The following is a 14315-nucleotide window of genomic DNA, read 5'->3' on the forward strand; positions in this document are numbered from 1 at the left end:
CTCCTGCAATGTGTCACTCAGAATGGTCAATGGAATGGAAAGATTTGAACTTGATATACAAATGAGTAGTTGGCAAATCACTCAGTAGAATTCCAGATTCTCTAAGCTAGTCAGAAGACTTTTTCCCGTCTCCTTTGGTGGTCATCTTTACCGAGGAGATGTACCTTTATAAGTACAAAATTTATTCATGGAAAGAGTCTAAGAGACCTTACCCAAGTTAAATGATGGGGCTATATCAGCCACTCACAGGCAGCAATTATTGTGTCATGTACACGTTGTCTGAGATAAAGCAAGATGACAGTTAAATCAATTGGATCACTTGTGTGCAAATGGGGTTCAGCCAAATTACAGGATAAACCAAATTTAACACCATTACCTCAGCTGATTATGATCAATTTGACCATATAGACTCTATCTCCACAATAAACTGGCTAACTAATGGCGTTAAATTTGTCAACTATCTAAAGCATTTAGCCTAATTTAATCTCAGTTTATAACTTGCACAGATATTGTTTTACATTATTAAGAAACTGAAATACTTAACTGAATCGGCAGTCATAGGGCAGGAACTTCAGTTCCCAGCGGACCTCAGGTCTCCTGCGCATGCGCTGGCCGGGGAGTGGTCGCACATGTACAGTTAGTGCTTTTTTCCAATCTTCAGGCGGGAAACTGGCCCTGCATGCCTGTGCAGAAGAAAAGAAGAGCAAACGGTGTGGAAAGCAGGTCAGGTAACCTGAACCGGATAGCCATTCCAGAGAAGATCTTCCAGGGAGCAGGATACGGGGAAGGGAACAGGGTGGGGTCCCAGAACAAAGCTCCAGGCAGGGACAAAGACAGGGATCAGGAAGAGGTCTCAAAAGAAAGTCCCAGATAAGGGGCAGGGACAGGGGTCAGACAGAGGTCCCGAGAAGTCAAGTTAAAGAAAGGAGCTCAGCTATTGGATCCAGGCTAGAGAGCTGCGAGGAGCAGACTTGAAGCAAAGCAGACTTGAGAGAAGCCCTGAAGATCCAAGGAGGCAGCCAAAGGTTGGTGGCTCCTTACTGCAGGCCTTTAGGGGCAGTGGTGTTCTGCTTGGCACAGCCAAAGATTTGAAATTGTGCTTGGAAGTTGAAGCTTGAGTGCACTCAGAGATCCAGGGGAAAGGAATTTCAGAAGGCTAGACTGAAACCCTGGGAATGGATCCTTGTTGATGCCGTCCGAGGGGAGGGGGGACATTTGGGAAGAATTCCAAGATGTGTTCTTCAAATGTGGAGATTGCAAACCCTTGTGAGAAAGACAAACATTCCGTGAGACTGCTTAGCTCACGATGCGACAAATGTCTTGGTGGGTTGTTGAAAAATCCATGGAATCTGCTTTGGTCGCGTCTGTCATTTACGCTGGAGTGCGGTGTGTCTGACCACAGTTGGCAGCTGGCTTGTTAATTCACGTGTACCTCATATTCGCCCTGAATATTAGAGTGTAAGATAGGTGTTGTAAATTATTTTATCATTCTGAATTTGTGTGTGTCTGTAAAGACATTACTGGGATAAAGGAATAGTGAATGTTTAAAACATCTTTTTGCGCTTGTATTGAGATTTTTTTCTAACCTTTCCGTCTGGTGTAATTTTTCTTGTTCAATAAATGTTTTAGACTTTGTGTTAAAATTTCGTCAGCAACTCCTGTGAATTTTCAGTAACTTCCTCCATAGTTTTGAAAAAGAAAGGACAGAATTTTCCGGCCCAGTTGGCGTCAGGCATCATGGTGGGCCAGGAGGGGTGGGGGGGGAGGACACAATATGACGAGAAGGCCAGTTTGCGATCATCCGCTCCACCCGTCAATGGTGGGCCGTATTTCCCACCGCCGCACATCACAAAAGTCATTTTAATATGTTTGCATCTAATTATGAGCCCGACTGACTGGAATCATCGCCCCACGTCAAGTTTACTGCCAGCGTTGGCGTGACTTCAGAATAGCGTGCTGCACGACTGCCTTTAAAAGGCACGCACCTGGCGATCTGAGCACTGAGGGGAATTCGGAGGTGAGTGCACACAACCTTGCGCAGCGCTTGTGAGCATTGCCCGTCGGACACCAAGAAGCACTGCGATTTTGTGGGGGGCACAGGCAAGTTGCTTTATTCTGGCTGGCTTTCAGTGCGGTGCCAGGGTAAGGGTCCTAGTGTGGGTCGGACTCAGGGAGTTGGGAGGAAGGCAGCGCAGATAAAAGACTAAAGGAAATACCCAAACACATGCTGGAGGTGGGAGGGGGGGGGCAGGGTGAGGGGGGGAGTGGCTGTGCACTTGGAGAAGCTTGTCAAAAGTGGGCATTTTTGTGCAGCTGAAACCGTTCAGCTGCAGCTCCATTGATATGCCTGGAATCAGGCCTCTGAAGCTTTTCTGCCCACTCAAACAACGCAAAAGTGTGAAAGTGCCGCCAAATGCTCTAGAACTTTTCAGCCCTCGGGCGTAGGCTGCAAATTAATGCGCATTTTAGGGGGCAGCAGAGCAATTGGCCAACTGGACAAGTTGCACAATTCCCTTGCTAAAGGTGGCCATGGCACAGTCACTGGTGGAGGCGTTCACAGCCCCTTGCAATGTCTATCTTAAGGTTTGGACCAGTATCCATTATGGTTGAACTAACAGCGCAGCCTTGCGCTGTGGGTTAGGAGAATGCCTGCGCCTGAGCTGAGAGCACAGCGTGCAGTCCAGTGGGCAAAGCTGCCGCCAATCGATCAAGTGGAGTGAGGCAGAGGTGGGTGGCTTTTGGACCACACACTGGCCATCCAAGTTGTGGCCAGCACTCTCCTGCATGCATGAAGGGGCCTTCAGACTTAACCAAGAGAGGTTCTCAGTACACCAATGCTAACCCACGCATTTCTCTCTTTGAACCTGCAGGAGGAGAACATCGGGATCATGGAGCCTGGTGATTTAGCGGCATGCCTCTTGTCTTACTGGGAGCAGAGAAGGAGAAGAAGAAAGTGGTGGAGGCGCCTGGCTCAGCAAGGAGAGGAGCACCTCCCCCAAGATGAAGGGGTAGCAGTGTCTGCTGGACACAAAGCTGAAGATCCACAGCAAGCTGTGGCTTGTAGGCACCTCGCTAGATCCGGGGCCTATAGACGGTGCCTGCCATTCCTGCAGATGACCGAGAACCAGTGTTGCCGAAGACTGCGCATGTCCAGTGAACTGGTCGATTACATTTGCCACCTGCTGCAGAACCTGGTGCCACGGGGACATGGAGGGCATCCACTGCCTGTGGCTGTGAAAGTGATTGCAGCGCTCAATTTTTATTCCGGTGTCTCCTTCCAGGGTTCCTACTTGTGCGGGATCTCGAAAGCCTCCACACACAAGGTGTATCCAGGAGGTCACAGGCACCATCTTCACCAAGGCACAGAACTTTGTGCATTTCACCCGGGATCAGAAATACCAGGAAGTAAGAGCGCTGGGATTTGCGCAGATCTCAGATTTTCCACAGGTGCAGAGTGTCATCGACTGCACTCACGTGGCGCTTAGATCTCCGTGGCAACAAGCAGTCAACTATGTCAACCGCAAGGGCTTCCACTTTCTGAATGCTCAGCTGGTGTACGACCGCCACAAACACATCCTGCAGGTCTGCGCACAATTCCCAGGCAGCATCCGTGACTCCTACACCCTTAGCGGGTCTCACATCCCTGACATCTTCCAGGATCCAGAGAGGCTGCCAAGTTGGCTCCTCGGGCACAAGGAGAGGATGTGGCTGCCCACGCCCATCCAGCGGTCTCAGGCTGCAGCAGGGCAACAGTATAATGAGACTCATGCCTGTGAGCCCAACTTTGGTGGAGCAAACAATAGGCGCTTTGAAAATGAGGTTCCGGTACCTCGACAGGTCTGCTGGAGCACTGCAATACAGTCCCCAGAGGATGGTGCGCACCACTGTCGCTTGCTGCGCGCTCCACAACCTGGCAACGCAAAGAGGGGAGGACCTGGCTGAGGGGTAGATAGAGGAGATGCACATATCCTCCAATGAGGAGGATGTCGAAGCGGATGGTGGAGATGAGGTCCTCGAAGGCGAGGATGCCGGCGTTGAGGCCATCGCACTGGCCAGACAAGGCAAGCATGCTCAGGAGGCCCTCATAGCCACAAGATTCATGGAGGATGATGATGAGATGCAGTGAAGACAATCCTGACATCCTCACCTTGCATCTGCAAATGTTTGACTCCTATGCGGTTCATGGCAGCGCACATACCTTCAGTGCTCAGGCTCATGTCATGGAGATGCAGTGGATGTTCTAATAGTTGCTAGATTCCAGGAGGATGATGACAGCATGCAGTGAGTACAGTCCATAGATCTTCACATTGCCGCTGTGAATGTCTGACTCCTGTCTGGCTGATGGTAGCTCGCTTGCGCTCTGTGGAGAAGCAGCCGTGAAACTTTAAATACACCTCGTCTTTTGTCAGCCTTCAGCACCTGACCCCTTCAGGAGCACAGCGTCACCAGTCACAGATTCTGAAGATATGGGGGAGGCCAGCCCCACCACAAAGATGCTGAGAGCCCATAGAGAGAATGACGGAATTCTGTGATTCCTGCCCACGACATTCTGGCAGCAATGACAAGCACCATCAAGGTGCAGGTATCACTAATGTGTCCAGTGAGTGCAAAGCCAGACCATCACTTTGGTCTGAAAGTTACACAAGGCACAAGGAAGAGGCCCCAGATTGAGACAGCTGCCTTTATTTTGTGCAGGAACCAAGGTTTCACTACTGGTGAACAATGGTCACCAGCCAGCTGGATGATTCTATTTTCAAGGTCAGTGAGGACCCTGATGTCAGGCATTCCTCCACTAGTCTGCGACCTCTCACTTTTGTTGTGTGCCAGCTTGTCCCTGCATGAATATTGATGGAGAGAGTGCCAGCAGGACGCCAGCCAGGCCAGATGATAAAAATAAAAACAAAAAACTACTGCGGATGCTGGAAATCCAAAACAAAAACAGAATTACCTGGAAAAACTCAGCAGGTCTGGCAGCATCGGTGGAGAAGAAAAGAGTCAACGTTTTGAGTCCTCACGACCCTTCAACAGAACTGAGTATAGTTAGGAGAGGGGTGAAATATAAGCTGGTTTAAGGTGGGGGGGGGCGGGGGGAGAGAAGTTGAGGGTGGGGTGGTTGTAGGGACAAGCAAGCAGTGATAGGAGCAGATAATCAAAAGATGTCACAGACAAAAGGATCAAAGAGGTGTTGAAGGTGGTGATATTATCTAAGAAAATGTGCTAATTAAGAATGGATGGCAGGACACTCAAGGTACAGCTCTAGTGGGGATGGGGTGGAAAGACTGACAAGGTATTAGTTGTAGATTTTAAAATAATGGAAATAGGTGGGAAAAGAAAAATCTATATAAATTATTGAAAAAAACAAAAGGGAGGGGGAAGAAACAGGGTGGGGATGGGGGGAGGGGGAGTTTAAGATCTAAAGTTGTTGAATTCAATATTCAGCCCGGAAGGCTGTAAAGTGCCTAGTCGGAAGATGAGGTGCTGTTCCTCCAGTTTGTGTTGGGCTTCACTGGAACAATGCAGCAAGCCAAGGACAGACATGTGGGCAAGAGAGCAGGGTGGAGTGTTAAAATGGCAAGCGAAAGGGAGGTTTGGGTCTTTCTTGCGGACAGACCGCAGGTGTTCTGCAAAGCGGTCGCCCAGTTTGCGTTTGGTCTCTCCAATGTAGAGGAGACCGCATTGGGAGCAATGAATGCAGTAGACTAAGTTAGGGGAAATGCAAGTGAAATGCTGCTTCACTTGAAAGGAGTGTTTGGGGCCTTGGACGGTGAGGAGTGAGGAAGTGAAGGGGCAGGTGTTGCATCTTCTGCGTGGGCATGGGGAGGTGCCATAGGTGGGGGTTGAGGAGTAGGGGGTGATGGAGGAGTGGACCAGGGTGTCCCAGAGGGAACGATCCCTACGGAATGCCGCCAGGGGGGGTGAAGGGAAGATGTGTTTGGTGGTGGCATCATGCTGGAGTTGGCAGAAATGGCGGAGGATGATCTTTTGAATGCGGAGGCTGGTGGGGTGATAAGTGAGGTCAAGGGGGACCCTATCATGTTTCTGGGAGGGAGGAGAAGGCGTGAGGACGGATGCGCGGGAGATGGGCCGGACATGGTTGAGGGCCCTGTCAACCGTGGGTGGAAAACCTCGGTTAAGAAAGAAGGAGGACATGTCAGAGGAACTGTTTTTGAAGGTAGCGTCATCAGAACAGATGCGACGGAGAAGAAGGAACTGAGAGAATGGGATGGAGTCCTTACAGGAAGCGGGGTGTGAGGAGCTATAGTCAAGGTAGCTGTGGGAGTCGGTAGGCTTGTAATGGATATTGGTGGACAGTCTATCATCAGAAATTGAGACAGAGAGGTCAAGGAAGGGAAGGGAAGTGTCAGAGATGGACCATGTGAAAATGATGGAAGGGTGGAGATTGGAAGCAAAATTAATAAATTTTTCCAGGTCCCGACGAGAGCATGAAGCAGCACTGAAGTAATCATCGATGTACCGGAGAAAGAGTTGTGGGAGGGGGCCGGAGCAGGACTGGAACAAGGAATGTTCCACATACCCCATAAAGAGACAGGCATAGCTGGGGCCCATGCGGGTACCCATAGCCACACCTTTTATTTGGAGGAAGTGAGAGGAGTTAAAGGAGAAATTGTTCAGTGTAAGAACAAGTTCAGCCAGACGGAGGAGAGTAGTGGTGGATGAGGATTGTTCGGGCCTCTGTTCAAGGAAGAAGCTAAGGGCCCTCAGACCATCCTGGTGGGGGATGGAGGTGTAGAGGGATTGGACGTCCATGGTGAAGAGGAAGCGGTTGGGGCCAGGGAACTGGAAATTGTTGATGTGACGCAAGGTGTCAGAGGAATCACAGATGTAGGTGGGAAGGGACTGGACAAGGGGAGAGAGAAGGGAGTCAAGATAACGAGAAATGAGTTCCGTGGGGCAGGAACAGGCTGACACGATCAGTCTGCTAGGACAGTTCTGTTTGTGGATTTTGGGTAGGAGGTAGAAGCGGGCCATCCAAGGTTGGGCGACTATCAGGTTGGAAGCTGTGGGAGGAAGATCTCCAGAGGAGATGAGGTTAGTGATAGTCCTGGAAACAATGGCTTGATATTCAGTGGTGGGATCATGGTCCAGGGAGAGGTAGGAGGAAGTGTCTGCGAGTTGACGCTCAGCCTCCGTGAGGTAGAGGTCAGTGCGCCAGACAACAACAGCACCACCCTTGTCAGTGGGTTTGATGACAATGTTGGGGTTGTACCTGAGAGAACGGAGTGCAGTAAGTTCAGAGAGAGACAGATTAGAATGGGTGAGAGGAGCAGAGAAATTGAGACGGCTAATGTCGCGCCGACAGTTCTCAATGAAAAGATCAAGAGAAGGTAAGAATCCAGAGGGAGGGGTCCAGGTGGAGGGAGAATATTGGAGGTGGGTAAAAGAATCCGTTGAACGGGGAGAGGACTCCTGCCCAAAGAAGTGAGCACGGAGACGAAGACGGCGGAAGAAGAGTTCAGCATCGTGAGTTCAGATGATAAAAATGCCTGGCATGTGTGGGTGGTGAGTGTGCCATGGACGGGGTGAGGACACAATCCGCAGGGTAGGTGAAGCTGTGTGTGAGAGAGTGAATAGTGATGTCCCTTGAGCTGACAGTGATCCCTGTGGATGTGTGAGTGTGTGAGTTGAGAGTGATGAAAAGAGTGACTCACCCTAGAGGAGATCATTCATCCTCTTTGGCACTGGGTGGCTATCCTCTTTTGCAGGGCATTAGTGCTGACCACCGCTGCCACCACCTCCCATGCTGGATTGGTGACTTTACTTGAGGGTCTTCATCCGGAGCAGGGATAGAGGACTTCATGGCAGGTGCCCACTGCGTCCATTAGGCACCCAAGGGAGGCGTCGCTAAATTTGGGGGCAGCATGTTTCCTCCCTTTGGCAGCCATGACTTTGCAGCAGCTTCCGATGCCTTAGAGAGTGCTAGCTCTGCGAAGGGGCGCCCTTTAAATATGGTATCCAGATTACTGAAGGCCTGAGATGACGGCGGGGCGGGTGAATCAGAGGCTGCCCTGCCAGTGACCTGTGTTTCCCAGGAATGCATTGTTAATGAGGCGCGACGCACAGGGAGTGGGGCGATCCAGTGCGTAAACCGTGCACCCTAGTTCTAGATTTCTCCCAGGAGGGGAACATTGACATGGAAGGATCGGAGAAAAAAGTACAGGGGTGCAGTTGAATTTACCAGTTTCATTAACTATGAAATTAATGAGTGATGATCGAATTGATTCAGCCCAACTTCAGAGCAACTTTTAGCCTTACTTATAATTTTAAGAAAGGGTCCAGTACAGGCAGCTTTTAAGGTTTCTGATGGTTATCAACCTGCCAAAAGGGGGATTGAGAACGATGGACAGCAAGGCTGGTACCATCACTTTAAGGGATGAAGCACTCACTGTATTTTTCACAAGCCATTGGATGGACAGGCCAGATTAAGGAGCTGTATGTAGCATGAATGATCCCCACAGCTTTGGACCCAAATTCCAGAAACTTGCAAGTGCAAACCCGAAAAGTTTGAGAGTTCAGCAATGTCGTTAAGGGAAAATAAATGATAGAAATAGAAAATGCATGGAAACTTGGTGTTAAGGGGGATGCAGAAGAGGCCTGCAACATTAGGAAAGTAACAATTAATATATCATTTTCTGCAGGTGTTTCTAGAAAATTTTAAGGTGTGGCTGCTTCAGCATGGGGACAGAAATCCAAAAATACCTGGCAATATGTTGACGCATGGAAACTGCTAACAACGCTGAACTCACTGAATTTTCACTTAATTTTTAGCTAATGGGACAAACAATTAGCTCAGAGAGGGCCAGCAGGATGTGGGTTGTAGACACGCACAGATACAGCTACAACTAAAGTAGCCCTGTAATAATAAAGTGCACTATGAAAGTATTTTTGACAGTCTCTAGACGAACAACGCAAAACACCTGTAATTAGTCAAACTAAACCTGCCATTTCTTACACAGAACCCCGCCCCCACCCTCACAATAATACAACAGACAATTACATATAATCTGTAACCCACCTTCACCAATACAAGCCGCTGTAAAGCGAATGTATTTAAAAAAGTCGAAGCCAAGTACAGAAAGATCACCGGCTCCACGGTGACAATGGTCCTCGGATCCATTGGGGGGGTTAAAACTTCAGTCAAAACTAGTAGAGGGGGTGAGGATCGACAGACGGTCAAAGTTATGAGGTGAACTGAAGGAAGTGGCTTCTAAGCTAAACTGCTCGTGGGGTCATATGATTATTAGTGAAAGTGCGGGGGGCGGGGTGGGGGGGTGGTTTGGGTTGGAGACGTTTCTTGCAAAATGTCATAAGTCCTGCAGCGGGGCGGGGCGGGGCGGGGCGGGGCGCGCGGTGGGGGGCGGGGCGCGCGGACAGGTGAGGCTGGGTGAACACCTGGCCAGCACTTGAGCCGTCCCCAGGTTGTCCCTCCTTCAGCCCCATGGGTGGTGGTGGTGGGGAGGGATGAAGACGTTGGCTTTCTTCCAGCTTGGCTTACAATTTAAAAAAAAAAAATTTTTTGGCACTTCGGGTGACAATACTTTACAAGTCAAGAACCTGCCCTTGCATCCTGGGAAGAATTGTGCAGAGATTGTGAGTTGTATTTTTTTTTTAAGTCACATGAAACTTCTTTCTTTTCTCGCATTTCAGGAGGGCCGGGGCAGAGGTCAGAGAATTGTGGTTCCATATATGTGCAAACACTCTAGTCCTACAATGTGTCACTGCAGAGGTGACAATTGTTGCTCATTTCGGTTGCAAGGGCTTCCAGTTTTGACCTATGTAATTCTCTCAAAAGTACAGACACGACTCTGTATGAACCGATTTGTGATCTGGCTTACCCCTGCTCACATCGTAACTTTCGTTTCCCTGATATTACAATAATCACTCGACATGTGTGTACATATATCAGTCATGTTAACTTCGGTGTTGGGGGAAACTTCCAGAAACGATGCTCCAGGACAAAATTAACAATCACAAGGACAAATGGGGGTTAATTATGGAAAACCATCATGGATTTCTTAAGGGAAAATCATGTTTAACTAATTTGCTGGAGTTCCTCTGAAAAGGAAACCAAGGGTTGATGAGGGCAAATGCTGTTGATGTGTACATGGACTTCCAAAAGGCATTTGGTACAGTGCCACACAACAGACTTGTGAGTTATAGCTTATGGAATAAAAGGACAGTAGCAACACAGATATGAAATTGGTTGAGTGACAGGAAACAATGAGTAGTAGTTAATGGATGTTTTTCAGTAGGAGGAAGGTTTGTAGTGGAGTTCCCCAGGGGTCAGTATTGAGACCCTTGCTTTGCCTGATATATACTGATGACCTAGGCCTTGCTGTACAGGACACATTTTCAAACTTTGAGGATGATACAGAACTTGGAAGTAGTGTGAACTGTGAGGCGGATAGTGTATAACTTCAAAAGGACATAGACAAGTTGGTGAAATGGGCAGACAGGTGGCAGATGAAATTCAGCGCAGAGAAATATGAAGTGATCCATTTTGGTATGAAGAACATAGAGAGATAATATAAAATAAAGGGTACAATTCTAAAGGGGGTGCAGGAGCAGAAGGACCTGGGTGTATATGTGCATGAGTCATTAAAGGTGGCAGGACAGATTAAAAGAGTGGTTAATAAAGCATATGGCATCCTAGGCTTTATTAATAGGGGCAGAGGTATAAGAACAAGGAGGCTATGTTGAACTTGTATAAGGCACTAGTTCGGCCTCAGCTGGAGTATTGCATCCAGTTCTGGGTGCCGCACTTTTGGAAAGATGTTAAGGCCTTGAAAGCGTGCAGAAATGATTCACAAGAATGGTTCCAGGGATGAGGAACTTCAGTTATGAATGTAGATTAGGACTGTTTTCCTTGGAGAAAAGAAGGCTGAGAGGAGATTTGATAGAGATATTCAAAATCATGAGGGGTCTGGACAGAGTAGATAGGGAGAAGCTGTTCCCACTTGTGAAAGGATCAAGAACAAGAGGGCAAAGATTTAAAGTAATTGGCAAAAGAAGCAAAAATGAAATGAGAAAAAACTTTTTCAGGCAGTGAGTGATTAAGTTCTGCAATGCGCTGCCTGAGAGTGTGTTGGAGGCAGGTTCAATCAAAGCATTCAGAAAGGAATTGGATTGTTATCTGAAAAGGAAGAATGTACAACGTAACGGGGAGAAGGCAGGAGAATGCAGGTGCAATGGGCTGAATGGTCTCCTTCTGTGCTGTAACAGTTCTATGATTCCGTGAACATGTGTTTGTGTATCTACACCTATACAGTTGGCAAGTAACCTGAGCTTCTAACCTATTTTCAGAATGAGGGCGGTCACTTAACCAATAAAAATAGCAAAGCATCAAAAATATGATGAGGGAGACTAGACAAATTCATTAATGTATTAGAACATTAATTCTCTCAATCCTCTTTCATGTCACTTGGGGGTTTCTCAATCTTGTTATTTTGAATTTGTGCTGCACATTCACAGTGACTTGTCAATCCACATAGCACACTAGCAGAGTTTACTTATCTGTTGTTTTTGAAGGGGAAGAAAAGAACCAGCAGTGTCCTTAAGATTAATCTTTTAATTCCTGGAGACTCCAGAGCAATCAAGAAGGGTTACAGCCCTAGTTTTTACCGTTGCTCCCAATTATTTCCTACTCCAATAGACCAGATTTCTTAAAAACACAATTACAAAATTGCTTCAATGCCCACATAGCTTGCCAAATGACAGTTCTGGGATAATGATACCCTTCATTTGACAGTAAAGCTTGATGACTGTAAATGCATTAGGCAAGGTACTTGGAGACCACTCCTTAATGTTGACATCAACCATCATTTTTACAAGATTTAGAAAGAACTATTTGAGCTTTATTTGATCTTCTGTCCAGCCAATTGTCTTGTCTCTCATCTTATCTGCCACTTTCAGTTTGTTTCTCCTTCACTCTTTTGGGCCTCAGTATGTCTATCATACTTCAATTATCTCAGAGTTATCTCTCTCACTGTCTTTTTCTGCAAGTCTCTTTTCCTCTGTCTCCTTTCTTTCTATTTCTCAGCACACTTCATGAGCAAAATTTAATCCAAACTGTCGTGGCGGGGAACCTGGTGTCCAGGCCCGCTTCATCGCCGGGGAGGCTGCGCTCAGTCTCTCAGCAGGGGAAAGCCTCCTGTGATTAATTCAGAGGCGGAAAGGGGCCAATGCAGGAAATTTGCCTCCTCTCAGTGGGATGTCAATTAGGTTCATTAATGAGCCAATTAACACCAATTAGCCCTGAGCGCACTTGAATTTAGTGGTCACCCAGGGATTAAATGGGAGTCGCAGGCTTTCCTGTGCCTCCCGCAGGCCATCCTGTAAACCCTGTCCGGTGTGCCAGCAGCCTACTGGTGTGGTTTCTCATCACCAGGCACCCTGTGCCCGATCGAGGGACCCAATGACAGGAACGGGGAGCTGCTGAATACCTTCCCCTCCACTTCCAATCCCGCCTGCACTTCCCACTCCCCGCACTCCTCCCACGACCCCCAGCCTGCCCTCACCAGGGGGAGGGAGACAATCCCTGGAGCACTGCTGGCAGCAGCCACCGCTCCTGATGGCACTGCTGGCAATGGAGAGCTGCCGGCCTCTGATTGGCCAGCAGCTCTTGGCAGGTGGGGTTTCCGCCACCTAACTCGTGGGAGTGGCCCCGATGCTGGCAAGTCAAATGCCTGAGAGGCATGTATTTCAGTCGTGCCTCGCCCACAGAAGCAACTCGGGTTTCCCACCAGTTCTCCAGCCGGCGGGCAGCGTCCACATCGGGGGCATTACATTCCGCCCATTTTTTTAACGTTCTCTTCCATGTAGACTGCACCACAGCTCCCATGTAGCTGTGGTTTTCTGAAAGCTGCAAAAATTAAATGATCTCTCCTTCTTGATGAAGAAAGGAGTGGGGGCCAGGGTCTGGTAACATTGGGGGTCAGGGTGAAATGTAGTGGGAAGGCTGGGTACTGGGAAAGAGGAACAATGGTGCAAGCTCCTTTAAATTTATATCTACATGCTAGTATAGTATTGGGCAGTGAAAAAAAAACTGTTGAGGGTTTTGCAAAGCTGAACTCAACCTAAAAGATCTTAAGTGCGCAACAACTGAAAACGACAATATTTTTTTCCTAGTTCGACCCTGAGTTCTCTGTAGCTCAGCAGCTTGTCGTTTGTAAGTTACTGCATCATCTTACTGGGTTGCTCGTGAGAGTCTGGAGCAAAAATCCATACAGTTTTATCACGCAATTTGTGCAGTTAGCACCATTTGACTGTATTACTCAGCACTTCCTCTCCCTCACAATTTATGAAACTTCAGGCTTCCACTTTTTGAGCGTAGCCTCACAAATAGCTACTGCTCCATCTGGAGACAATGAGGAGGGGTCTGTGTTAAATAGTGGTCAGGTTTCTGGGTGAAAGTGGACATGAGGTATCCTTTGTTACAGTACAATATTTTGGAGAGTGACAGAGTGGAAAGCAATATAGTGCAGAGCCTGCACTGTGAATGGACCGTTCCTTTCAAGGCTTCTAACCAATAGCGCAGCGCCAAAGAAGGTCAGAACAATTAGCAACACATGCCACAACATTGCAGTGTCCTTAATAAAAATGGGAATCGCCAGAGACACTTACCCTTGAATCAGCCATTTTATATCATGGGCAGGGGTTGTCATGAGCAGGGATTGTCATTCTTAGCAAATGCAAAATACTGTGGGATGCTAGAAATTTGAAACAAAACAGAGAATGCTGGAAACACTCAGCAGGTCTGTCAGCTTTTGTGGAGAAAGAAATAGAGTTCTGGGTGGAACGTACCCACCCAGAAGGAAAAAAAAAACCAGTAAAAACTGGGAAATAAAAATGCTGGTCCGTAATGGCCTTGTATACCTTTAAAATGGAATACCAGTAAAAACTGGGAAATAAGAGTACTGCTCCGAACTGCTTTTCCCTTCTACGCAGTCAGGTGGAGATAGGTTTGCAGGGTGAAATCCGAAGATAGCGTCCTGGTCGGCTCCCCAACGTGTTCCCACCTCCAAGCAATCTTGTCGAAGGTAGGGTCAATGCGGCAGCAGCTACCTGCCTGGCAGTTACCGGTGGCCAATTAGGTACCAGCTGGAGGGGAAACGCCACCTCCAGGATCTTCCTGATGTTGGGCGGGCCCCATGCCGAGGTCAAAGCCCAGTATGTACCTGAAGGCAGTCTCCCAGCAGCTGACCAAGGGAAAATTGATGCTCCCTCTCAATCCCCCCTCATTGCAGAGCTGCAAGGATCAAAGGGCCACAACCACGGCCCCCTCCACAATGATGGCC

The 14315-nt window shown here is 48.2% G+C and overlaps 1 protein-coding gene across 1 annotated transcript in view; it reads right to left on the reverse strand.

Annotated features, from left to right (window-relative positions):
• Positions 1 to 9136, reverse strand: part of LOC144690162 (lysosomal proton-coupled steroid conjugate and bile acid symporter SLC46A3) — a 53756-nt gene extending 44620 nt beyond the window's left edge. Inside the window, exon 1 of the mRNA XM_078557616.1 lies at positions 9035 to 9136. Within this exon, the coding sequence (XP_078413742.1) occupies positions 9035 to 9136 (102 nt within the window). The remainder of the gene's footprint in view (positions 1 to 9034) is intronic.
• Between the last annotated feature and the right edge of the window lie 5179 nt (positions 9137 to 14315).

Source organism: Cetorhinus maximus, chromosome 14 (assembly GCF_964194155.1).
Source record: "Cetorhinus maximus chromosome 14, sCetMax3.hap1.1, whole genome shotgun sequence".
In the NCBI taxonomy this organism is placed as follows: Eukaryota; Metazoa; Chordata; class Chondrichthyes; order Lamniformes; family Cetorhinidae; genus Cetorhinus; species Cetorhinus maximus.